Source organism: Mirounga leonina, unplaced genomic scaffold (genome assembly GCF_011800145.1).
Source record: "Mirounga leonina isolate KUSES-001 unplaced genomic scaffold, KU_Mleo_1.0 Mir_91, whole genome shotgun sequence".
In the NCBI taxonomy this organism is placed as follows: domain Eukaryota; kingdom Metazoa; phylum Chordata; class Mammalia; order Carnivora; family Phocidae; genus Mirounga; species Mirounga leonina.
The window spans coordinates 42,478,870-42,504,471 of NW_023270839.1; the positions used below are offsets into that span (position 1 = coordinate 42,478,870).

The 25,602-nt window shown below is 46.6% G+C and overlaps 1 protein-coding gene across 3 annotated transcripts in view; it reads right to left on the reverse strand.

The window, feature by feature from the left end:
* The window catches only part of ITGA11 (integrin subunit alpha 11), a 111,762-nt gene extending 104,825 nt beyond the window's left edge, over positions 1–6,937 (reverse strand). For 2 of the 3 annotated variants that reach the window (XM_034993719.1, XM_034993720.1), the window contains exon 1: positions 6,843–6,937. In XM_034993719.1, the coding sequence (XP_034849610.1) occupies positions 6,843–6,894 (52 nt within the window). In that variant the 5' untranslated portion in view covers positions 6,895–6,937. The remainder of the gene's footprint in view (positions 1–6,842) is intronic. The other variant, XM_034993718.1, reaches the window with a different exon arrangement.
* Between the last annotated feature and the right edge of the window lie 18,665 nt (positions 6,938–25,602).

A 25,602-nucleotide genomic window follows, 5' to 3' on the forward strand; every position in this document is an offset into this window, starting at 1 on the left:
CCCAAGGAGGTGAAAGAATTATACTCTGACAACTGTAAGATATTGATGAAAGAGAGTGAGGATTGGGGCACCTGGGTGGCTCATTTGGTTGAGCATCTGACTCTTGATTTTGGCTCAGGTCATGACCTCTGGGTCATGAGATTGAGCCCTGTGTCGGGCTCCACCCTGGGCATGGAGCCTGCTTAAGATTCACTCTCTCACACTGTTGGTGGGAATGCAAACTGGTGCAGCCACTCTGGAAAACAGTATGAAGTTTCCTCAGAAAGTTAAAAATAGAACTACCCTACAACCCAGCAATTGCACTGCTAGGTATTTATCCAAAGGATACAAAAATAGTGATTCAAAGGGGCACATTCACACCAAAGTTTATAGCAGCATTATCTATAATAGCCAAAATATGGAAAAAGCCCAAATGTCATCCAACAGATGAATGGATAAAGAAGATGTGGTATATACACACAATGGAATACTATTCAGCCATCAAAAAGAGCGAAATCTTGCCATTTGCAATGATGTGGATGGAACTAGGGGGTATTATCTTAAGCAAAATCAGTCAGACAAATACCATATGATTTCACTCATATGTGGAATTTAAGAAACAAAACAGATGGACATAGGGGAAGGGAAGGAAAAATAAAACAGATAAAAACAGAGACAAAGGCAAACCATAAGGGACTCTTAACTATAGGAAACAAACTGAGGGTTGCTAGAGGGAAGGTGAGTGGGGGGATGTGGTAACTGGGTGATGGGCTTAAGAAGGGCACTTGATGGAATAAGCAGAAAGAAAGAAAGAAAGAAAGAAAGAAAGAAAGAAAGAAAGAAAGAAAGAAAGAAAGAAAGAAAGAAAAGAAAAAAGAAAGAGGGAATGGAAGGAAGGAAAAGAAAGAAGAGAAAGAGAAAGAAAAGAAAAAAGAGAGAGAGAAGGTGGGAGAGAGAGAGAGGAAGGGAGGGAGGGAAGGAGAGAGAGAGGAACTGTACCATTTTCTTACATCATATACAAAAACAAATTTAAAATGGATTAAAGGCCTAAATGTAAGACCTGAAACCATAAAACTCCTAAAGGAAAACAGGCAGTAAACTCCTGGACATTGGTCTTAGCAATATTTTGGGGGGGGGGGGTTCTGTCTCCCGAGGCAAGAACAACAAAAGCAAAAATAAACAATTGGGACTACATCAAACTAACAACTTTAGCACAGTGAAGGAAACCACCAACAAAATGAAAACCATCAAAATCTACTAAATGGGAGAAAATACTTGCAAATGATATACCTGATAAGGGGTTAATACCCAAACCATATATGAAGTCATACAACTCAATATTGAAAACCCCAAATAACCTGATTTTTAAATGGGCAGATATACTGAATAGACACTTTTCCAAAAAGGACATACAGATGGCCAACAGGCACATGAAAAGATGCTCACTGTCACTCATCATCGGGGAAATGCAATTCCAAACCACACTGAGCTATCACCTCACACCTGTCAGAATGGCTGGTATCAAAAAGACAAGAAATAACAAGTGTCGGAGAGGATGTGGAGAGAAGAAAACCCTTGTGCCCTTTTGGTGAGAATGCAAACTGGTGCAGCTACTGTGGGAAACAGTATGGAGGGTCCTCAAACAATGAAAAGTAGAACTACCATATGATCCAGTAATTCTACTCTTGGGTATTTACTCACCACAAATGAAAATACTAATTCGAAAAGATATATGCCCTCCCATGTTCACTGCAGCATTATTTACAATAGCCAAGATATGGAAGCCACCTAAGTGTTGACAGATGAATGGATAAAGATGTGGTGTATGTACACAATGGGGTATGACTCAACATACTCCATTGCCATCCACAACAGCATGGATAATAATGAAATAATGAAATAATATGAAATCTTGCCATCCACAACAGCATGGATAATACCCAGTGGGTGTTGCACTAAAATCAAATTTAAGTCAGACAGAGACAAATACCTATGGTTTCATTTACAGGTGGAATCTAAAAAAACAAAGCAGGGGCGCCTGGGTGGCTCAGTCGTTAAGCGTCTGCCTTCAGCTCAGGTCATGATCCCAAGGTCCTGGGATCGAGTCCCGCATCGGGCTCTCTGCTCAGCAGGAAGCCTGCTTCTCCCTCTTCCACTCCCCTGCTTGTGCTCCCTCTCTCACTGTGTCTCTCTCTGTCAAATAAATAAATAAAATCTTTAAAAAAAATAAAAAATAAAAAAACAAAGCAAACGAACAAACAAAGCAAAATGGAAACAGACTCAGAAACACAGAGAATAAACCGGTTTGCCAGAAGGGAAGGGGGTGGAGGGGTGGACGGAGGAAGTAAAAGGGATTAAGAGGGTATAAACTTCCAGTTATAAAAATAAATAAGTCATGGAGATGAAAAGTACAGTGCAGGGAGCATAATCAATAATATTGTCACCACTTTACATGATGACAGATGGTAGCTGCACTTATCATGGTGAGCATTTTGTAATGTATATAAATGTTGAATCACTATATTGTAACCTGGAACTAATACAATATTGTATATCAATCGTACTTCTATTTAGGGAGAAAAAAAACCCTACCATTAAAAAAAAAAAAAAAAAAAGAGCCAAGCCAGCTCAGAAGAAAGTTTTGTCCTAAGCAATGAGGGGAGAGGATAGAAGGGAAGTTCCCTGCTGCTGGAGGAAGTTTCCCCTACAGGAGGGGAGAGAAAGAGCTCCAGAGAGGTCATAAAGAAGGTGAGTCACCATCTGAGTTTCTTAAGGCCCACAGCCCTGTGTGGGTGGGCGAGGACAAGGAGAATGGCCAGGAGATAGACAGCCCATCTCTGGGGGTCCAGAGTGGGGTGGATGGGCTACGGTATATAAATAGAAAGAAGGTGAGACTCCACTCCTATCCCTTCAGGGCTCTATGTGGAAAGGCTTCCACGTGGAAGGGTCCAGAAGCTCCTCAGCTGATGATGGTAGTGGAGAGGCTTGGCTGACAAGCTCCCAGCAGGGTGGGACAAGTTTCATCTCTTTCTCTGCTCTTCCAAAGCTGGAGAGCAGGGCTTGGGTCTTTTTAGTCTTTGCACACTCTGGCTGCCTAGTCCTGTGCTTTTTCCAGACACAGTTTTCCTGCTGAATAAGACTCCCACTCACAGGGACACATGAGGGCCATGCTGCATGGCGTGGCTCTTCTCTGCTCCACAAAATGCCACAAGGCACTCACACTAAGATCACATCTACTTCATGACAGCCTCCATGGCAAAAAACATCCCTGAACGCCCGTGACGATCAAGACTTTGGGCCAAGTCTTTGGGAGAGGAGCTGGGAAAGTTTGGGTTTACTGGGGCCTTGTATGCCCCCTGTGAGCCTCCAGAACCCCAGCCCTTCCTTTACACTTCTCTTAGGGACTTGGGTTTGACAGTTTACATCTCCGTGCATCCTCACATCTCTTACTGAATGGTCAGTATCTTGAGTGCTGATGTTTCTGCTGATGATGGAGAAGAGAGACAACCTCCTTGAATGCATAATATGTGCTGGAACTTTCCAAGCAGTTTATGTACACTTACTCATTTGGATAAACTTTGGATAACTCTGTAAGTTCTATTATTTTCATCCCCATTTTGCAGGTGAGAAAGCTGAGGTACAGAACCACTTAGTAGTTTGCCAAGAGCACAGAGTCCTAACTGGCAGAGCCCACACCCAGTCCAGGCAGTGGAGACCCCAGGGCCTTCACCCCCACACTGTGCCTGATCTCCCTGTGTGCCTTTATGGAGCCTGGCAGATAACAAGTGCTCGGTAAAGACTAAGGTTTTAAAAGAATCATCACTTGGGGCACCTGGGTGTCTCAGTCATTAAGTGTCTGCCTTCAGCTCAGGTCATGATCTCAGGGTCCTGGGATTGAGCCCCGCATTGAGCTCCCTTCCTAGTGGGAAGCCTGCTTCTTCCTCTCCCACTCGCCCTGCTTGTGTTCCCTCTTTCGCTGTGTCTCTCTCTGTCAAATAAATAAATAAAATCTTAAAAAAAAAAAAAAAAAGAATCATCAGTCATCCGGGCACCTGGGTGGCTCCATCGCTGAAGCATCGCATTCTTGGTTTTGGCTCAGGTCATCATCTCAGGGTCCTGAGATCCAGCCCCATGTGGTGCTCTGTGCTCAGCAGGAAGTCTGCTTCCCCTCCTCCTCTCCCTCTGCCCCTCCCCACCACTTTCACACGACACACGCACTCTCTCTAAAATAAATAAATAATTCTTTAAAAACAAAAGAATCCTCACGCATCAACCCTTACTACTGATGTGTTAATGATAGAAACTTATCAATGGATCTACTTTCTCTGGATGTCAGCTCTGAAAGTCTTTGGCCTTGTCTATTTCTTTTTTCTTTTTTCTTGGTTTCTTGATAGCTTTGCCCACCCATCACCCTGCCCAGCTTGTAGCAGAAGCTCTGGCGAGACAGAGGCTCTGAACTCATAATGGCTTCAATGCGGACTGCCTCCCAACTTGGCCTGTGATAGGTTCCCTGTCCCCCTGCTCAGCCAAACTGTGCCGTCACCGGCAGGCACGCTTCCTGGTAATCCTCACATTGAATCCATGTGATGCACTGTTGGGAGATTGATTATCAGTCTTGCTCCAGAGCCAGGGGAATGAATTCATTGACCCCGCGACCTTTCCAATTTTCAGAGTCCAAACTACGGTCACCCTTGTGGTTTTAAAATATCCACCTTTTTGTTCTTTAAAAAGTCCCAGGAAATAACACTCTAACTTACAAGCCTCTCCACACTCCTTCAAGACCCTGTTGAAATGATACCTCCTCCTTCAGGAAGCCTCCCTTGCTAATCCAAGTGAAACTGAACTTCTTGTTTGAACCACAGCCCTTAGCTTTGTGCCGTTCACTCCCTAATCCTTCTACTTAGCTTTCCCTGGCCTTGCCTTATTCCCAGCTCCAGGCAGGGCCTAGACTGCACACATAGTTGGTCCCCACCCCCCAGTTCCTTGCAAGCAGATGTCGTTCCAACATTGATTGATATGTTTAATGAATCCCATATTTTAAGAACCCAAACTGACCAGACATAACTCAACAGTGGTTTTCTCCATATAAAGGGAATTCTGAGTCACAAATCCTGTCCCCCGTCCTTCACCCCACTCCCCTAGCGCACACACCCCCCACCCCCATTCCTGCTTGAGTAACAACACTAACAACGATTGCTTCTGTCTGCTGTGCACCAAGCCCTGAGTTAAGGACTTTTCTGACAGTGCCTCACTTAATTGTCTGGGGAACCTTATGAACTCAGCCTGAATTTCCATCTCCATTCCACAGAGAAGGAAACTTGTGGAGAGATTGCATAATGTACCCAAGGTTGTGCAGCTAGTGGGCAGCAGAGCCAGAATGGAAGCCAGGTTCTGATTTCAAAGACTTCCCTCTCAGCTTCCTGAGGTCCAGACTGACTCTAGCCACTCCATCTCAGGGTCCGGTGGGATGGGTCTGCCTATCTGGAGTCACACAGGGGCGCATTCCCTTCTCCTACGGCTGGATCTCCTTGTGATCTGAAGACAGTTCCTGGAGTTGTCTTCCCTCCTGTCTAAGTGACCGAGAGTGGGCTTCACCTCCTACAGCTGGTTTCTAGATGAATGCTTGCCGGGTGGCAGCTCTTCCTTCGTCCTCCCTGACACCCCCTCCCCCAACAACTTAAAGCGTTAATGTTTATTTTGCGGCTCTAGGATCTGGACTGAACTCCATCAGCCAGAGACTGTTTCAACTACAGGCCCTCCCAGAAGCTCTGCTATAGTCCGGGGGGAGGGGAGGATGTGCACTTGTTTTCGAGGTAACCTCGGACGGGGGTGAGAGAGCCCGGGCTGGGGGGGTCTGCACCTGTGCTGCCTGAAGGCTCCTCTCCCGCTGTCTCCACATCTGATCCCCGGTACCGGCCCCAGGCCCCAGCCTGGAACCCATGCGCAAGGGGAGGCGAGGCCGGGGCTCTGGTCCCCGCCGGGGCACTCGGCCCCGCAAAGGAGAGGCCCCGAAAGCGGTCGCTGCCGGTAGAACGGCGCCGATGGCCGCCGCCCAGCGCTACAGGTACGGGTCGGGCCGGGGCGCCAGGAGTGCAGAAGCCCTCGCTGGTTGCCCCAGTGCGGACCGCCTGGGGTTGGTCTCTGGCTGCCGGTCGTGCGCCCCGCCGGACCGAGGTCCCCGGCGCGCCCCGACACCTGGATTGCATTAGGCGGGCGGCGCGCGTGTCGGCGACGGCTGCTTCCCCAGATTGTTGAATAACTGCATAATTCCAAGCGCGGGTTGCCCCGTCCCTACCCCAAGCATCAGGCAAGAGGGAGGCCCTGGCTGCGGAGCTGCGCCCATCGCCCTTGGCCCGGCCGGCTACAGCTCGCCACCGCCTAGGGGCCGCCGCCCTGGGGCTTCGTCCGTCCGCGGCCCGAGGGATTCTGCGCAGCTCGCGGCGGCCTCCGTGTCCCGCTCCCCGAACTCGAGGCGGCTCCCTCCGCAGGCAGGAGGGCGCCCGAGGCGGCGCTTGCTCCGCGCGTCGCGTCCCCCCCCAGCCCGGGCCACGCGCCCTCCGCGCTCCCGGGACGCCCGAGTGTCCCCGGCGGGGCGCCTGCCGTGGCCAGCGTGTCCGGCGGGGCCGCGGGCCCTCCGCGCTCCTCTTCAGCTCTTCCCCAACTGCTCCCCAACTCTTCCCCAACTCTTCGCCACACACCAAACTCCCGGCTCCAAGTCGCCCGGGCGCGCCTCCCTCTTTTGCGGAGCTTGGCGGAGCGGCTAGACTGCAGCCACTTCCAGGGGGACCCCCGTCCCCCCGCAGCGGCCAAGCTCCGACCCTGAGAGGGGCTCCCACGGGCACGCGGAGGCAAGGGGCACGTACCTGGCCACAAGCTGAGCGCCCAGGCCACCAGGAGGCCCCTGGGCAGGTCCATGGCGCGCGGCGCGGCGGCGGGGCCCGGGTGCGGGGCGGCGGGGCAGCGAGCCCGAGCGGCAGCGTCCTCGCGGGCGCCCCGAGCCTGCTCTGCGCGCCGCGCGCCCGGCTCCCTGACAGCCGCCGCTCCTGCAGAGGAAGTGGGAGGGCTCGGGCGGCGGGGAGGGGCGCGCGGACACGCTCGCGCCGGGCTCCGGGCCAGTCTCGGCCCCTCTGCCACCTGGGCAGGCGGCGTGCCGCGCCCCCGCGCCGTCCGCGCCCCCCCCCCGCCCCGCGCCCGCCCCCCCACCTCTGCCTCGGAGACCTGGGGCGGCGCCTCCCTCCGCACTCCGCCACCAAATTCCACGCCGCTGCAGGAACAGTGGCTTATATTCCCATTTCCCAGAGGGAAGAGCTTCACACATCTCCGAGGGATATCTCAGGTCACCCGGGGACACCGGGCCACGCCTCAGATCTCCCTTGGCCCAGGGGAGCGGATGTCCCTCAAACGTCAATTCTGAAACGTCCCCCTGCCGGGCCGCCCCGGGGAGCCTGGAATGTAAAGGCCCCGGTGCTTCTTCTGACCTTGCAATAAATGCAGCTCCCTGCTCCAACTGCACTCTGTCTGCCCTTCCTACCTGAGGCACCCCAACGCAACCAGGAGGATCAGGTGCCCACTTCTACAACAGTGAAGCTCTTCTTTGGAACGCAGCCACCTTCCCAGTAGTTCTAACCCCAGACAATTAAATCCCATGCACATTTGTTGCACAAACTTTAAATGAGGACCTGGACCCCAACCCTGGTGAGTGTGGAGGCTGGCCCACCCAGCAAGGGACAGAGCTGAGGCAGAGGGTGGGATGAACCAGATGGTGAAAGCTAGAGCAGGCACCCCTCATCACTTTGTCAGAAAAGCCTTCCCACCACCTCCCAAACCCATATCTGCACCGGGGTACATGCTCATTCTCTCTCTCTCTCTCTCTCCTTCATTGTACTTATTAGTAGAGAAACTATACATTAGTTGGTATAATCATTGAACTTTTCTCTCCTTGTCCAGACTGAAAACCCCATTAAGGTAGAAATCCCTGTTTGGTTCACGACTGAGGACTCAGCCCTCAGCACCCAGGAACATAGAAAGTGGGTGGATGGATGGATGAATAGGTGGATGAGCACAGGTTGATGCAGGGGGTGGGGGTGTTGCACAGAGGGTAGAATTTCTTGTCTGGGAGGGACTGCAAGGGCTTCCCAGAGGGCTTGCCATTCAGGCTGGGTCCTGGAGGAGGAGGTGGGTTTTGAGAAGGCCCAGGTGCATGCAAGTATAGCAATGGGTGTTGTGCCAACATTGCTCTCTTCTCTAGCCATCCTGGTTTTTATTTTGGTAACCTCACCTCTCCCACTCAGCCAGACTTTGGGGAAAAGCTGATTCTGTCTCTGGGAGGTGTATGTGTGTATGTTGGGGGAGGCATGTGGTTTAAGGCTGAAATGAATCGGTGTATTGCTATCCTCTGTCTATAGTTTAAGAAAGGGAAATGTGACAAAGGAAGGTTTTCTAGGAAACAAGCTTTCTTGCTCTTCTAAAAGGGCCCCTAGAATGAAGGAAGGAAGGAATGATGAACTAACTAACTCGCTCCTCCCTTCTCCTACTCCCACGTCCCCTCCCAGGCTGAGACAAAGAATCATGTAGGCCCAGAAGCTCACAGGGGGTGGGGTGGGGAAGGGAAATCTGGTCTCGGGGTGAGGCAGACAGATGCTGGATGGCAGAATGGAGCACCCAAGTCCAGGAGGGTCTTGTTGAGCCCCTGAATCAAGCTATCCCCTCAGCCTGCTCCCCTGCGGACTTCCCAGTCCTATGACCAATGAGTCCCCTTCGTTGTTTAAGCGGGTTTGAGTCAGGATGCTTTGAACCCAGAGCATCCTAACTGGTAACAGTTATTCAGTGAGCTGCAAACCACTTCCTTGCCGCACACAAATTCAGGCTTTCTCTGCTGGTTCTCAAACTCCACGTAAATGGGGCTTGCCCGAAGTACCTGTGAAGACCCAACACTATTTGATGAAGGGGCTCCATGCGATGGGTGCCGCAGAACAATTCTGCTATTCTGCCCGTCATTAGCTCCCATTGTCCTCATCAAGGGCATGGGAGTCCTGAATAGAATATGTGTGCCTTTGCGTAATCTGGCAGGGTGGGGAGGGGGAGAGGTGTGCCTTCCCTCTTTCAGCGTGCAAAACACACTAGAGGAGTCCACGCTGGAGGAGCGAGGGATGGAGCTGAGAAGACAAGACATAACCTCATATTTATTGATGTGATCATTATTTACTATTTAATCACTCATTTTAATAATGTATTATTTAATGATTATTAAACATTGTCAAAATCACAAAGGGCAGCAGCATATGGGTGACAAATGCATGATCCAGATTCAGTCTGGAGAAGCTCAGAGAATGGACGAAGGGCTTTATGGAAGATGGGATTTGAGTTGAGCAATGATAATAATAATACTAATCCTTCACATGTATGTAGCATATTTATTTTTCTTGAGACAATTCACATACCATAAAATTTGCTCTGCAATTCAGCAAGTTTTAGTTTATTCGCAAGGTTGTGCAACTATTACCACTAATTTCATTGTCATGACCCACCCCCGAAGAAACTCTGTAGTCATTAGCAACTACTCCCCATTCCCTTACCCAAGTCCTTGGAAACCACAGATCTACTTTTTGTCTGGATGGATTTGTCTATTCTAGACATTTCCTGTAAATGGAATCATACAGTACATAGTATTTTGTGTCTGGCTTCTATCATTTAGTGTAATGTATCTGAGGTTCCTCCCTCTTGTAGCAAGGATCAGTACCTCACTCCTTTTTATTGCTAAATAACATTCTGTTGCGTGGATATACTGCATTTTATTTATCCACTCATCAGGTGATAGATATTTGCTTGTTTCCACTTTTTGGCTATTATGAATGAGGCTGCTACGAGCATTTGTGTACAAGTTTTTGTGTGAACATATGTTTTCAATTCTCTTGGGTGTATAACTAGGAGTGGAATTCTGAGTAGTACGGTAACTCTATGCTTAATTATTGGAAGAACTAACCACCTGTTTCTTTTTTTTAAAGATTTTATTTATTTATTTATTTATTTGAGAGAGAGAGAGTATGCACAAGCAGGGGGAGAGACAGAGGGAGAGGGAGAAGCAGGATCCCCCCTGAGCAGGGAGCCCAACGCGGGGCTCAATCCCAGGACCCTAGGATCATGACCTGAGGCGAAGGCAGACACTTCACTGAATGAGCCACCCAGGTGCCCCTAACCACCTGTTTCCACTGTGGCTGCACCATTTTTACATTCCTACCAGCGATTTATGAGGGGTACATGGTGTTTTACCAATTTTGAAATCCCTTTCACACTTACAATCTAATTTAATGCTCACAAGAGCCCTGCAAGGAATTTTATTCACTTTTATAGATAAAAAGACTGTTTGGTGAGGATTCTTTCAGTTGCAAGGAACAGAAACTCTACACAAACTGACTCAAGCAGAACAGGCAGTGTACGAGCTGATATAAACAGGAAGTGCTGCAGGTATGGCTGGATCAAGAATCTCCAGTGAAACTCTCATCTTTTTTCTCTTAGTTTTCTCTTAGTCTTCTCTTAGTTTTGCTTCACTCTGCTCTCCTTTCCTGCAGCAGACAGGATTTCTCTGCCTGCTAAGAAGATGTAGCCAGCTGACCCAAGCTTATACTTTATAGATTCTAAAGGGAGAGAGACAGCCTTCCCTACTAGATCCAGCAGAAAAGTCCAGGGTTTTGATTCATGTCCACTCCGGAACCAATCAGTATCTGAAGAATAGGGTACTATAATTGGCCCAGTCTGTGGCACATGCCCAGCTCTGAGGAGTTGGGAAGAGAAGGGCGTTATGACTGACAGCCCCACCAAGACCACATATTATAGGAGAAGATTTCCCTAAAGGAAACAGAAAAAAGGGGATGACGAAATATGCCAGACAGAGAGGTTTCCTGGGTTGCTGGACTTTCAGTGTCAAAATCGGAGCCATCCCTGGCCAACTGGGACAGATTGGTCCCCTATCTCTGTCTCTTGGACCTTCTGCCTCCCTTTCTTCAAATTTCCTCTCCAAGATTCTCCTCCCCCCTCCCACACCAGGTATCTATCTCCAACTCTCTGTTATTTCTCCCCACCTTTCTATTCTCTGCTCCTACCTGCCTCCAGTGCAACCACTCACCATGTCAGCATGCAGGGGAGGGGGGTCCACCTTGGAGGGCACCCTGGCTCCTGGGCTCCTCTCTATCCCCTCAGGCCCCCCTCACAGATCTGCCCTCCTCCCAGTGCTTTGTCTGTTGGTTTGTGCTTAGGAAATGCAAACTCTCTTTTTAAATTAAGATAAACTTCAGGGGCGCCTGGGTGGCTTAGTCCTGTTAAGCGTCTGCCTTTGGCTCAGGTCATGATCCCAGGGTCCTGGGATCAAGCCTCACATTGGGCTCCTGCTCCGCGGGAAGCCTGCTTCTCCCTCTCCCACTCCCCCTGCTTGGATTCCCTCTCTCGCTGTGTCTCTCTCTGTCAAATAAATAAACAAAATCTTAAAAAAAAAAAAAAAAAAAAGATAAACTTCAGCAAACGTATAGTCCCTGGGAAAGGGACATCATCTGCCAAAAAAAAAAAAGATATAATAAATTCTAATGCAAAAAAACAAAGTAGAAGAAAGCTACAGGACTGTTTTTGTTATCTGCTGTTTGATTGACACATGTCTCTGTCCCAGGCCAATAATGGGATGATGGGAAAGTGATTGTGTCGCACACAAATGGCCTTAGGTTTCAGTTTGTCATGCCAGGTCTCATCCTTGCCAGAAGAGTGAGAGAGGTTAGCTTTGAATAAATGTGTTTACCCCAGTAGCTGATGTTTGCCCCAGCCACTTTCCACTTGAAGTAGAAAGTCCGATCCAAAATGTTGGAGTGGGGTGGATGCTCCCATCTTCCAAATGCTGTGCTGAGCTGAGGGTCAGGGACTGGGATTCTTACTGGGATCAAGCCCTGTATACAACCTATACCAAATCCAGGAAGTTATTTTCTGATTTCCATTTCTCAAGCCACAAGTATGTACAGTATTTCGCAGTAAAGATATCAAAGGGAAGGAGTATGGCCACAACACAAACAGGCCCACGAGATGGATGAAGAAATATCCTTTTGAAGAAAAATAGGCCAGAGTGTGCGGGAGAATACAAATTGCCTTAAAAGTCTCGAGGTAACAGTTGACATCCTGATTGAAAGGCTATTTCTGATGCAGCTTAGATGAGAGAAACCTTTGACCATGGACCAGGAAGAGCGACATCAGGAAGAAACGTCACAGCGAGAACAGTATGAAGAACACCTGCCTTCAAAGAGCACTCAGTATGTCCAAATTGGAACTCCTTTAATCACCAGCACAGCCCAAGTGTGAGAGAGAAGCCGTGAAGGTTAGGCGTCTGGATGGAAGGCACTAGGGTAAAGATGGGCTCTCAGGAGAGTGTCGAACCAAGGATGTGGAGCAGAGAAAGGGATTCTCAGCTGTGTGCATGGACCAGGTGCAAGGGTGCCACTCGGCCAGGGACCAGGAGCTGGGCCATGCTAATGTGTATGATTGGGCCAAACACGCAGGTACACACACACACACACACACAGGCACGCACGGTCACATGCATGCACACACATCCACACCAACAATAAATACACTCTTCCCATCCAGCACCATCCGAATCCGTGTTAAGGAAGAGAAACGTTTCTCCAAGTAAACCTCAAATGTACGGATTTCCCTGTGCCTTTTGGAGAGAGCATTTTCCCTGATTTTTTAGAACAGTATTGGTTCCTCGTTGTTGTTTCTCCCACTTTCAGATGAAATCTCCAGAGTTATGAGTCACTGCATCCATGGCTCAAACGCCAGGGACAGAGATCCCGAAGGACACCATTTGGCTCTAAAAAGGCCCAGATAAAGCTTTTACATTTTTAGCCTTTACTTTGGGGGCAGATCAAATTCCGGGGGGCGGGGGGGATAAATCCTAGGGATTTTGGGCGGGAGGGTGGTTAAAAGATAAAGGGTGGAAATAATTTTGGTCCCATTGTGGGATATTTTTAATCAGCTTTCATTTGATAAGTAACGAGAAGGCTTCAGAAGTTTTTGAGTGAGATTAAGGAAGGGTGGGGAGGTCTGTATCCAAACCAGTCAGGGGGACAGAAGCCTGTAGCCTTTGGGCAATTCAGGAAGGTTGTGTGAAGGAGGGGCCGACACTTCCCAGATCATCTTTTAGATGTCCCCTCATGCTCCCCCAAGACGTTGTGAGCTTTCATGTGCATATTTGAACTTCCATAAAGATGCTGTCTTTTTCTGGCCTTAGCCTTGGTGAGTACTGTTCCCTGTGCTCGCCAAGGAACCTTGCACTCCTCTCCGCCCCACCTACTCTGCTCTCAGTGCCCTTCAAAGCCTGTGTAATGGGACTTACTCCTGCCTTCCCTCTTGTGTTTCCTGCCTCTCTCCGAAACAAACCATGTGCTCTCTTCTGGTGGCTACTATTCAGCATGCCTGGAACGCAAATAATAGGACCAACTACCATCACTGAGCATCACTGGCCACGGACCAGATACTTGCACTGAGCGTCCTACACCATCTCATCCCATCCCTCGGCCTGCGGTGGGTCTTCTGTTCCCATGGAATGGGTAGCACTGCGGCCAACTGTCTATATTTCAATGTATTCCTTTGGCCCTTGCCATTCCTGTGAATGCTATATCCTGAGGCTTCCAACTAAGAGCTAGAGGGTGTTCTCTGGGTTCCCTGTCCTCTGGAGCTCTGTCAGCAGGCTGGGAGTGCTGGGGAGTTAGTGGGAGCAGTCCCCAACCAATGACTGATGGGAGCTGGTGGACGAGTACCCCGGTTCCCACAGCCTTTACTATGGACTGAATGTTTGTCTCCCCCTCCTCAGATTCATATGTTGAATCCTAATCCCTAAGGTGATAGTATTAGGATGTGGGGGCCTTTGGCAGAGGATTAGGTCATGAGGGTGGAACCCTCATGAATGGGATTAGTGTGCTTATCAAGAAAAGACTGTGAGAGTCCCCGTGCCTCTCCTGCCCTCTGAGGTTACAGCCAGGAGACACTGTCTATGGACCAGAAAGCAGGACTCAGGAGGCACGGAATCTGCTGGTAACTTGATTTTGGACTTCTCAGCCTCCAGAACTCTGAGAAATACATCCTTGTTGTTCATAAGCCACCCAGTCTGTGGTATTTGTGTTACAACAGGCCAAACAGACGAAGATGTCCCTCCTGAGGGACCACTCTGAGGAATATTCCACAGTGTCCCAGGGAGACCGGTGGAATTGAGCTGTTTGCCCGCAGTGGCCATCTGCTCACTACCACACCCTGTATTGGCTTCCTTCCCTTCTCCGTCTCGTTATTCCCTTCATGGTGCTTCCTGGGATCACCTCCCCGCTACCCCACCCCTACCCCAGAACACTTGCACTTAAATTCTTGTTTCAGGGTCTACTTCCAGGTTTAGAGGAGTAAAGCAACTGGACCCAAGTTTTGTAGCTAGAAGGTGGTGGAGTGAGCCTTGAACCTAGGGGATACGGGCAGGACACTGAGAGAGGCTCCAGACCACTCTAACTATCCTGCCTCCAGGCTTTCTCACATCTGTCCAAGCACCTGGGATGTCTGGGAATGCTGGAAATTCTGCTGTTTGAGTGTCTGGCTCCAGGTACACTCTGTGAAAAAGAAAATCCCACTTGGGAAGTAGATTAACCTATTCAATGAATATCCGCCATTCATTCCCCAAGGTCCTGAACAGAGTAGGAGCTTTAAGAGCGACAAGAAAGGAATCTGATTTTGCAGCGAGTGGGGATCAGGAGCACCAGCCCTCAGGTAGCTGGAGGCCCCAGGAGGAGAAAGCAGCCCCTCAGGGAGGCTGCTGAGAGGGTGGGGGGAAAGTAGCGGGTCCTGTTTCCCCATTTAGCTGAGAGCCACTGGTCCTAGGCCTCGGCTGATGTCCTCAGCCTGGAAGGGCATGCAGAGATTTCTGAACATCACAAGTTGTATACTTGATCTTGGAAGTCCAAGAGAAGAGATAGAGGAGCACAGCCCAAGACAAACCATTAAAAAAAAAAATGTTCGTGACAACATAACCAGTGATGAACCCTCTATCTATCTAACCTCTGCCTCCAGCCAGCCTCGCTAAAGCCAGCGACTAGAATTTTAAAAGGCTGCTACCTCCCTGTACCTCCTCTTCTGCCACAGGCTTAAGGGGCTGGCCTCGTCCCTGCGATCACACACCTGCCAGGCTGGGGCAGCCACCAGTGCGTGCTTGCTTGGAGATTGCTTGTCTACACGTATTTCTGGAAACAGGACAGACCTCTGTTCTGCCAGGGGAGGCTGTCCCCAGACTTGCCCAGCTGCTGCAGCTCATCCTAAAGCATGTACTAGAAATAAACATTTCCCAGGCAATTTGCAGCTGGGGGCAGAAGCTAAGTGGTGGTGGTTGCAGATGGGGAGAGAGGGCCGGGAAGTGTAGATATTTTAGTTGACATTTGGGTAGAAAATGCTTCTATGAGTCTTTTTTTTTTTTCCCCTCTGTTGAGCATTGGTGAGAAAAATATCGGTGCAAAAGCTGGGCTGAAAACCTCTTAACTCCACTCCCCTCCATGTAGGCCTAAGTTAAGCATCATGTGGAGGATTATTGCAAGGAAAGGGGCTAGCAGCTTTCTTCGTGTTTGCAGAGCTTCAAGCAGGCTCTGTGAATGGCTGGGGACCCTGACATTGCTCATGAGGCCGTAGAGGGTAAGGAGTGTAGTGGTTACACATGTGGGCTCTGGGCCCAGAGAGACCTGGCTTAGAATCCCAGCCTGGCCCTGCATCAGCTGGGTGACCTGGCACTAACAACCTTTTCACTGCCTATAAAGTGGAAATGATAAACCACTTACCAAGTGCCAGACACAGTTCTCAGCACTGGACGTATATCGTCTCATTGAATAATCCCAGCAGCTCTCCAAAGTTGGTGCTATCACGATTCCCATTTTACAGATGAGAAAACTGAGGCAAGAGGGGGCCATAACCTGCTCAAGGACACTCAGCTGGTGAGTGGTGGAGCCGGGAGATGGCCTTAGGCAATCTGGCTGGACGCCTCTGCCTCTTGGGTTGCCGTGAGGCATGGATGAAACACAGCCTAGAAGGGCTTGGCACAGTGCCTGCCACATGGCAAGCTCTCAATGAATGTTAGTTTTTATTATTAACAACACATGAAACAGCGTAAAACAGACTAGTCAAGCTATCTGCACCATTTGAGATTCTTAACAATGCCTGACATTTGTTTAGCCCCATATGTAATTCAAAGGACTTTCCCAATTAGGTCTCTGAGAACCCTCGTTGAGGCCCTGTGAGGGCAGTGGGGGCAGTTCCGAGTGGGCATGATTACTGGATGAACAAGGATATGGAGGTCCAAGGTCAGCGAAGTGCATAAGGTTCCATGCTAGCCCTCTGGTCGCACCATCCTCCCGCAAGCCTGTGTTGATATCCCTGAGCCTGAATTACACACCAGCGGGCTGAAAAAAAATGCCAAAGAATCATCAGCATGTGGTCCTTTAGTATGTTTCACTCAGATTCTATTTACACAAACATTTTCATACCCAACTGTATAAACTGTGATACAACAATAATTTATCACTTGTTTATGCTCTAACTTTATAATTAGGATCTGAAGGGATTACAATAAAAAAAAAAAACCCGACAATAGAAGACAAAGAGTCAAACAATGGAACTAATATTTGTGTGGTGTTTTCCATGTGTGATCTCATATCAACCTCCTGACAATCCACCATTGAACATAATTGTGCCATAAAATTTGAGCTGAGCAGAGCTCCTGTAACAGAGAGTCTTATGGCCATGTTCAAATCTCCTACTCCTGGGGAATTTTGCCGTGTGTTTTGTCAGTTACCGAGAGGGTAGTGTTAATGTCTCCCGCTATGTTTCACCAAGACTCTGGAGCTAGAATGCTTGGTTTTAAATCTCAGCCTTGACACATGAATTCTGTGACTTTGGGCAAGTGTCTTAAGTTCTTGGTTTTTCAGAACTCTAACCTAGTAAGTAAGCATACCTGTCTCACGTGACTCTTGTGAGGATTGAATGAGTTCACACATGTCAAGTGTTTGGAAAAGTGCCTGGCACAAAGTGCTATTTGCTTCAGTAAAACCAAAACTTATCTCCCAGGAAGACTGTAGAATCACATGTCTCTCCTTTTTAGTTCTGTCAGTTTTTGCATTATAGATTTTTTTTATTTATTTGAGAGAGTGTGTGAGAGAGAGAGAGGGCACGAGCAGGGGGAAGAGCAGAGGGAGAGGGAGAAGCAGACTCCCTGTTGAGCAGGGAGCCTGATGTGGGGCTTGATCCCGGGACTCCAGGATCATGACCTGAGCCAAAGGCGGACACTTAACCGACTGAGCCACCCAGGTGCCCCTGCATTACAGATTTTGAAGCTAAGTCACCAGGTGTGTGCAAATGTAGAACTGTCATATCTTCTTAGTGACTTGAACCTTTCATTGTTACAAAATGACTATCTTTAGCTATACCTTTGACAACATCTACTTTTTGATATTAACATAGTTACACTGACTTTCTTTTGGTTAGTGTTTGCATGGAATATCATTTTCCATTTTATTTGCTTTCAACTTCCTATACCTTTGTATTTTAGACCTATCTCATGTAAGCAGCATTTAGTTGTTTTAAAATTTAACCTGTTAAACTTTCATTGGAACATTAGTCCATTTACATTTAATTTAATTGTCACTATATTTGAGTTTAAATCTACCATCTTAGTATTTTCTATTTGTCCCACCTGATGTGTGTGCTCTTTTTTTGTTCTTTTCTTGTTTTCTTTTGGATAGATCATTTGTAATCATTCTTTTCCCCACTCTGTTAGGTGGGAAGTAATAAAGGCATTTGCTGTGCATTAATGATTCTTTAGAGATTTCAGCATGCATCTTTAATTTATGAAAGTCTAATATGAAAAAGTGCTTTTATCTTTTCCCAGACAATGGAAGAACCTCAGAGCATTTGCACTGCATTTGCTACCTTCATGATTTATATGCAATTGTTTTTGTTTATTTTAATTCTCTCCATATTTTAAAAATCATGATACTTTATTATTTTCTTACAGCCAGTCAATATTTGGATTTGTCCACATATTTACCATTTTTGTTGCTTTTCCTGCATCTTTGACTTTCCATATCGGATCATTTTCCTTCTACCAGAAGAATACCATTTAGCATTTCCTTTAGGACTGGATTTTCTGGTATCAAATTCTCTCAGTCTTGTTTGTATGAAAATGTTATTATTTCATTTTTATTCCAGAAGGATGTTTTCTCTGGGCATTATATTTTTTCTTTTATCACATTGAAATTATCATTCCATTGTCATCGGATTCTTGTTATTTCTGATGAGAAGTCAATTATCAGTTTAATCATTGTTCCTTTGAAGGTAAAATGTCTAATTTCCCTATAGCTGCCTTTAAGATTTGTTTTTCTTTTGGTTTTAAGAAATTTTGCTATGATGTAGATTTCTTTTTATTTATTCTACTGAGATTAATTTAGCTTTTTTTTTTTACCTGTGAATTCAAGCCTTTTATCAGTTTGGGGAAACTTTAGCCCTTACCTCCTCAAATATTGTATTTGTCCCATTTTATCTCTCCTCTACCACTGAGACTCCACTAAACATTTATTAGAACTTATCACTGTATCTGTCATAGACTGAATGTTTGTATTGCCTCAAAATTTATATGTTGAGATCCTGACCCCAATATGTTGGTATTAGGAGGTGGGGCCTTTGGGAGGTGATTAAGTCATGACAACAGTGGCCTCATGAATAGGATTTATGTCCTTATCAAAGACACTTCAGAGACCTCTCTCCCTGCTTCTGCCATATGAAGACATGGTGAGAGATGGCCAGGAAGCAGGCCTTCACCAGACACCAATCTGTTGGCACCTTGATCTTGGACTTCCCAGCTGTGAGAAATAAATGTTTTCTGTTTAAGCCACCCAGCTTATGGTATTTTTGTTATAGCAGCCTGAATGGACTAAGACAGTATCCTTTATGCCTCTCATCTTTGCATTTTTCAATTTTTTTCTTTCTAAGTTTCGTTCTAGATATTTTTTTCTGCCTTATTTTCCAATTTATTAGGTCCTGCCCCAGCTGACTCAAACCTATTCTTTAAGTTCTTAATTTTGGTTATTTAATTTTTTTATTTTGAGAATTTCTATTTGGTTCTTTACAGTTCTCTTTTAAAATGTTAAATCTTGTCTTTTATCCTCCCAAACACAGGAAATGTCATTATTTTAAACTCTAGGTCTGATCAACTGGAGTCATTATGGTCTGCTTCTATTGTATGTTATTTCTCCTGATCTCCATATATGATGCCTTATCTCCTCATGGGACTGGCTATCTTTGATTGTGCATAGGTCATTGGGCTTGAAAATTATAAAAATAAATTGAGAGCTTGAATTTTATCTTCCAAAAAGGATTATTTGCTTCTGCTAGGCTCCCAAGGTCATTCAAATCACTTGAATAATGTTAATAATGTTAATAATATTTTGGGGCTGAGACTTTCTTGGGTGCCCAAATGTCTAGGAGCTGGATTTCAGTCTATGTGAGGGCTGGTTTACTAAAAGTTCACCTTTACTCTTAGGGTATAGCCCTTCAGTGTTTAAAAATCTTAGAGGTTTACTACAAAACCCACTTTTGCTGATCCTGAACTACAATTTTTTCCCTACCCACAGATGTTGTCAAAAATATTTCCCAGTTTCTCAGCTGCATCTTCTGGATTTGCAAATGCCCCCAGGGTAGTGGCAGCCCCAAATGCCAAGCTACCCTTTCTGGGCTTCCTTCCTCTTCCAGACCTCAGTCCAGTAATTTTTTTACTACCTTGACAGCTTTCCCATCCTTTCAAGCTGATTTTTGGAAAATATTTTGTCCAGTTTTTTGAGTTTTCCTCAGAAGGAAACTTGTCTACATTACTCAATCTGCCAACATTGGAAGTGTAATCCAAAATATGACAATATCATTTCCTCAAGACGACCTTTAATGTCTCATAAAGTGCAGCAAGAATTTTCTAGTAAACCTTCTAGAATTTTCTATTCAAAAGTGAGTACGTCTGGGATCTTGATTTTATCTAGTATTATCTAATAACAATTCATGGACTAGGAAATTAATTTATTCATTTATTCAACAAATATTAAATGTCTGCTATGTTCCAGGCACTGATCTAGGCCCTAGAGATATAATGGTAAGCAGAGCAGACACCTTCCCTCCTGTCCCTAAGTTTAAAGTCTAAAGAGAGAGAGTGAGGGCACATATAAAAAATTAGCTACACTCAAATATGATGAGAGATTGAGAGAAAAATCCATTGAAAACAATCAATTGCGGGGCACCTGGGCGGCTCAGTCATTAAGCGTCTGCCTTCAGCTCAGGTCATGATCCCGGGGTCCTGGGATCGAGTCCCGCATCGGGCTCCCTGCTCAGCGGGAAGCCTGCTTCTCCCTCTCTCACTCCCCTTGCTTGTGTTCCCTCTCTCGCTGTGTCTCTCTCTGTCAAATAAATAAACAAAATCTTTAAAAAAAAAAAAAACAATCGATTGCAATAGGAAGAGTATGAGGATGCCAAGTACAAGAAGAATTACAATAATTGTGATGCTCTGTCTGCAAGCATCAGAAAATTGGACCCAAATGGGCTTAAATAATGACTGAATGTATTATCCCTTACAAAATAATAAGTCTAGAGGTGCAGGAACCTCAGACAGAGGTCATCAGAATGCTAGCTGCTCCTTTGTCTCTTCCCTCTCATTGTCCTCAGGCTGGCAAAAGACGGCCCCTGAAGTTCCTTTGGTCTGATCCAACCACTGAAACATCCAGAGGAAAAACAGGAAGACCATAACACACCTCCCCTCATCTCTCCTTGTTTTTCATTGGGCAGGTTTGGGTCACATGCCCTCTCCTATACCAATCACTGGCAAAGGAAATAAAATTACCACAGTGAACTAGACTAGCCACGATCTGTTTCCAGCTGGGAATGGGGTCATCTTTCCTTGATTCATGTGTGGGAAAGGCCAATTCCACAACAAAATTGGGGTTCTATTTGGAAGGAAGAGGAAGGAGCAGAAAGGTTGCTGGGTAGTATTCACCGCAGGGGATTGGTAGTAAGGGTGGGACATCACCAAAGACAAACCACCCATTCCACACATTCTTCTTGAGTCTTTACATACACATTCTAACATGTTCTTCACAATTAGCCCATAAATCAATAGTAATAGCTAACATTATTGAGTGTTCATATATGTGAACCCACTTAGACCTTATGACAACTCAGTGAGGTAGGTCCTATTATTATCCTCATTTTATAATGGCAAAACTGAATCACAGAGTGTTAAGGAACTTGTCCAAGGTTACTTGATGGGTGAAACCTCGATTTAAACCCAAGTCATCTGGTTCCAAAGCTACAGATTTTACCCTCTTTGATAAACTATCTCTAGCGAGGTAAATGGAAATGATTATTCTAATATTTTAAATGAAGAAACTGAAGTTCAGAAATGTGAGGTTTGTCCATCCACTTATTCACTTATAAAACTTTATTGAATTATGCCTTAATACTCTTGCTATGCTAGACTCTGGGAATGCAGTTCTGAACAAGACATTGTCCTTGACCTTATACTGCTTACAGACTAGTAAGGTAATAATTATTGGATGCTAACTGTGAGCAATTTGGCACAAGTAAATGCTGCAGGCTCTGGCATCAGATGCTAGGGTTCAAGACCCAGCTTCATGGCACAGTATCTGTGTGACCTTGGGCAAGTCTCTGTTTTGATGACCTCTTCACTCCATTGGTGAGGGAGAGATTACCACCCTAGGGTTATGGGGATGGCTGACCAACAGTTGTTTATTAGTTATCTATGCTCACAGCCTAGGGAGGAGGATACCAACACCATGAGGGCCATAGGGGATCTCACTCGGGAGCAGGGTGAACAACTGGGGACTGAGGGAGGCAGGCTTTGTAGCCTCAAGATGGTGCCTCCTACTTCACAACGATTGGCTTATTTATATAATTCTGTGGTCTGGCAAGGAACTGAAACATGCTATTCAGAGATAAGTAAGAATTGCACCTGGCCTGTCTGATAAGAAGAGTTGGCTAGAGAAGCTTATCCATGAGAGCAGAGGGGAGAGTGGAGCTGGTCCTTAGGCCATTTGAGGCCTCCTTAATTTCACCAGGTATTAAGCAGCACATGATATTGAACCTTAATTTCAAGGTTTACATCACTGTTTCTTAACCTGGTTGCACCTTTGTTTCTTTATCTTAAAATAGGAATAATAGCGCTTAATTCATTGGTTATTTATGAGCTTTGAATGAGGCAATGTGAGGTGAGCATTTTATACAGGGACTGGCACTTGGTGAGTCCAGTTGTTGCCAAGTGCCAGGCATGGGTTGCATGACTTGCAGAAGGTCATATGGCTGGTAAGCAGTGAACTCAGACTTAACCATCCACCTTTTTTTCTAGATACTGGGAACTTTCTACAACACTGAACTGAAATCTTGTTCATTGGGAAAATATGAGTTAGTTTATCCATCCATTCGTCTAAACATACGTGCATCCATCCACTTATTTGCTCATTCATTCAACAAACATTTATTGAGCACCTACTATAAGCATGGTCCTGGCACTACGAAGATGGCTTTTAGAAGCTCACAGTCTGATGGAAGAAAAAGACATGGGATGGGTGCTTTACAATGTGATGGAAGCTGTGCCACAAGCAGTCAGTGCCAAGGACAAACCAAGTAAGAACCGCTGGAGGTAGGATGTGGGTTGTAAAGACCCTGGGAATATGCCCCAAGGCAGCCCATCGAAATATCTCCTGTTCCCTCCCCCATGATGGTTGGGGCTGATGACCCCTGTGGTCCACACTGGAGAGGAGTTTCCCATTGGGGTTCCTGGCTGACAATTGATAGGCTTCAAAAAAGCCAAGACTTTCTGTTTCTGGCTCCTGAACCATAGCTGTCACTCACTGGTGGTGGGATCCCAGGCTGGTCCCTTCCCCGGACTGGACCTTAGTTTCTTCATTTGTAGAACAAGGGTATTGGGCAAGGTGGTTTGGGGAGGTTCCCTCCAGCTGTACCCGAAAATATTGTTTTTATTAAACACTATGTCTCATAAGACCCCTACTCCACAGGACCACCACTGTTCCCTAACTGGCCCCTACTTGCCTTCTCCCACCCCATATACACACTACACGCCTCATTCTGGTCTACATTACACACTACTCTAGGCAGGGACTGGCCTCTTCAGATATTTTCCTCCAGGAGGGAAGTGATATGAAACAACAGCAATTAAAACAACAAAACCCAGGAGAAAGAAAAGCTGTAGCTTGCCCCTTTGTCTGTCTTTGGAGATTGGCATACCTCGTTCACTTTTCCTCAAATTAGGCTCTCATTTTAAATTAGATTGTGCCATAGCTTGGCGGCTCTATTTTTTATTCCATGCTTGGTGCTGGCATATGCAGGAATGTCATAAAGGAGAGCCAACTTTGCACTTTTCTCCAAATCTGCTTGCTGTCCAAAGATCTGGGAGGGGGCTTTCCGAGGCTGGATGGGAAGATGGAAACCCAGCAACATCCGATACTTCCCAGGCTGGCCTGTGGGTAGGTGGCAGGCAGGCAGCTGGGTTGGCAGCTGGGGGAGAACCCAAAGAATGAGGCAGGGAATTTGCCTCTTCCTCCAACTTGTATAGGAGATGTGAAGGAGAGCTCCTGGTGCTGGGCTCTCTCGATACTGTATCTGGAGTCTGGCTGGGGTCAGTGTTTCAGAAGGAGCAATGTTGTGAGACTCTCCCCTGGCCAATGCTCTTCCTTCTCCCTGGAGGAAAACCAGGTTCTTTTCATCAGTGAAAGCATCCAAGTTCTGCTTTCACTTATTTGAGGAATATTTCATCAAGAGGAAAATCATGTAAGCCTGGCACTGCCACTGGCAAGCTGTGAGACCTTGGGCTGATTGCTTTACTTCCCTGAGTCTCAGTTTCCTCTTCTGCAAAATGAAAGGATTGTATCCAATTATCCAAAAGATCACTTCGGGTTATAAATTGTTATGAGGGGGTCATGATCATGGTCTCTGAAATCAAACAGTTTGACCCAGTTTGAATCCCAGCACCATTTACCAAGAGGGGACCTTGGGTAAGGGGGTTAACCTCTCTTAACTCCAGGGTTGCTTGAGAATTACATGAGTGAGTGCATGCTAGAGTGTAGCACAGGGCCTAATGTAAAGGAAACATTCAGTAAATAAGTTATGAGCTCTCAAGAAGATGAAGGTAATGAGCCTGTGTGCTCAACTCTGTTCAAGTTTCTTCTACTCGCTCTTTCTGGGGCAGAGACTGGAAAGCAAATGCAGTGGAGTGTTTGGGAGCCAAAGGTGGCACTTCACTCCCCAAGGCTGGTATTTCCTCCCCAGGCACCCAGGCCAATATCTGGCTGGGTACCAGAGGATCAAAGGATAGACATGAGGTGGCTGCTGCTGAGTGTGAGGCAGGGAGTCAAAGGAGGCCAGCCAAAACCCAATAAGTGCCAATAGATGATGCTAGAAGGAACAGAGAGTATTTTCGGGGGTGGACCATAATTGGGATGAAGCTCATGATTCCATCTCCAGCTAGACTGGCCTTAGCCTTCTGTTATGTCCCATGCCATCCTCTTATGAAGTGGAAGCTGATGGTGTGCACAATGGGACACAAGTATGGTAAGGGAAGAAGAGGATAGAAGGATGCTGGGGACACTTGACCCCTTCACCATAAATCAGAGACTTCTCCCAGCCACGCTGCCCACAGTGGCCACGCTGCCCACAGTGGCCATGCTGAGTAATCTGCCAGGTCAGCCCTGGCCCAGGAATCCTTCTATGAGTAGTACTCTCTGTGGACTCATTTAGCTCCTCTAACAATGCCAGCATCTACGTGGCTATGAGCTGGCTTCTTCTCTCTAGGCCTTAGGCTCCTCTTTTGTGAAGTGATGGAGACTTCTTTTTCCTGCATGATGGCAGACCATGAACCACGCTACCAGATGAAAGAGTGCACAGTGCTATCTAAAGAAGGAAAAAATATTTTCAACTGCACTGCTAAGCTGGCATAAAGGTAAGGAATCACAAATGAGGTGAAACCCTAAATCCTTGAATATAAATTGGTACCAAAGCTCTCCTTTGAATTGTGGGTTTATGTCAAAATTTGGAGATCTTGAGCTTCTGTTTCATGGTTTTACAGAAGCAGGGAACAGAACAGAAGGCCTAGGGGCCACCCAAGGTAGAAAATCTAATAGGAGAGCTCTTTTTTTTTTTTTTTAAGATTTTATTTATTTATTTGAGAGAGAGAGAATGAGAGACAGAGAGCATGAGAGGGAGGAGGGTCAGAGGGAGAAGCAGACTCCCTGCCGAGCAGGGAGCCCAATGCGGGACTCGATCCCGGGACTCCAGGATCATGACCTGAGCCAAAGGCAGTCGCTTAACCAACTGAGCCACCCAGGCGCCCCTAATAGGAGAGCTCTTTGCATAAACCTAAGACATCTCTAAAAAGCTTTGTCTTCAGTGGAATTGAATAAGAAATGAACTCTGCAAAGAGGGCAAAGTGTGGAAACTAGTCTTTAAAAAATCTAAACTGTGGATGGAGAGGGGAAAAAAAAAACTCTAAAAATTCAAAACTATAAG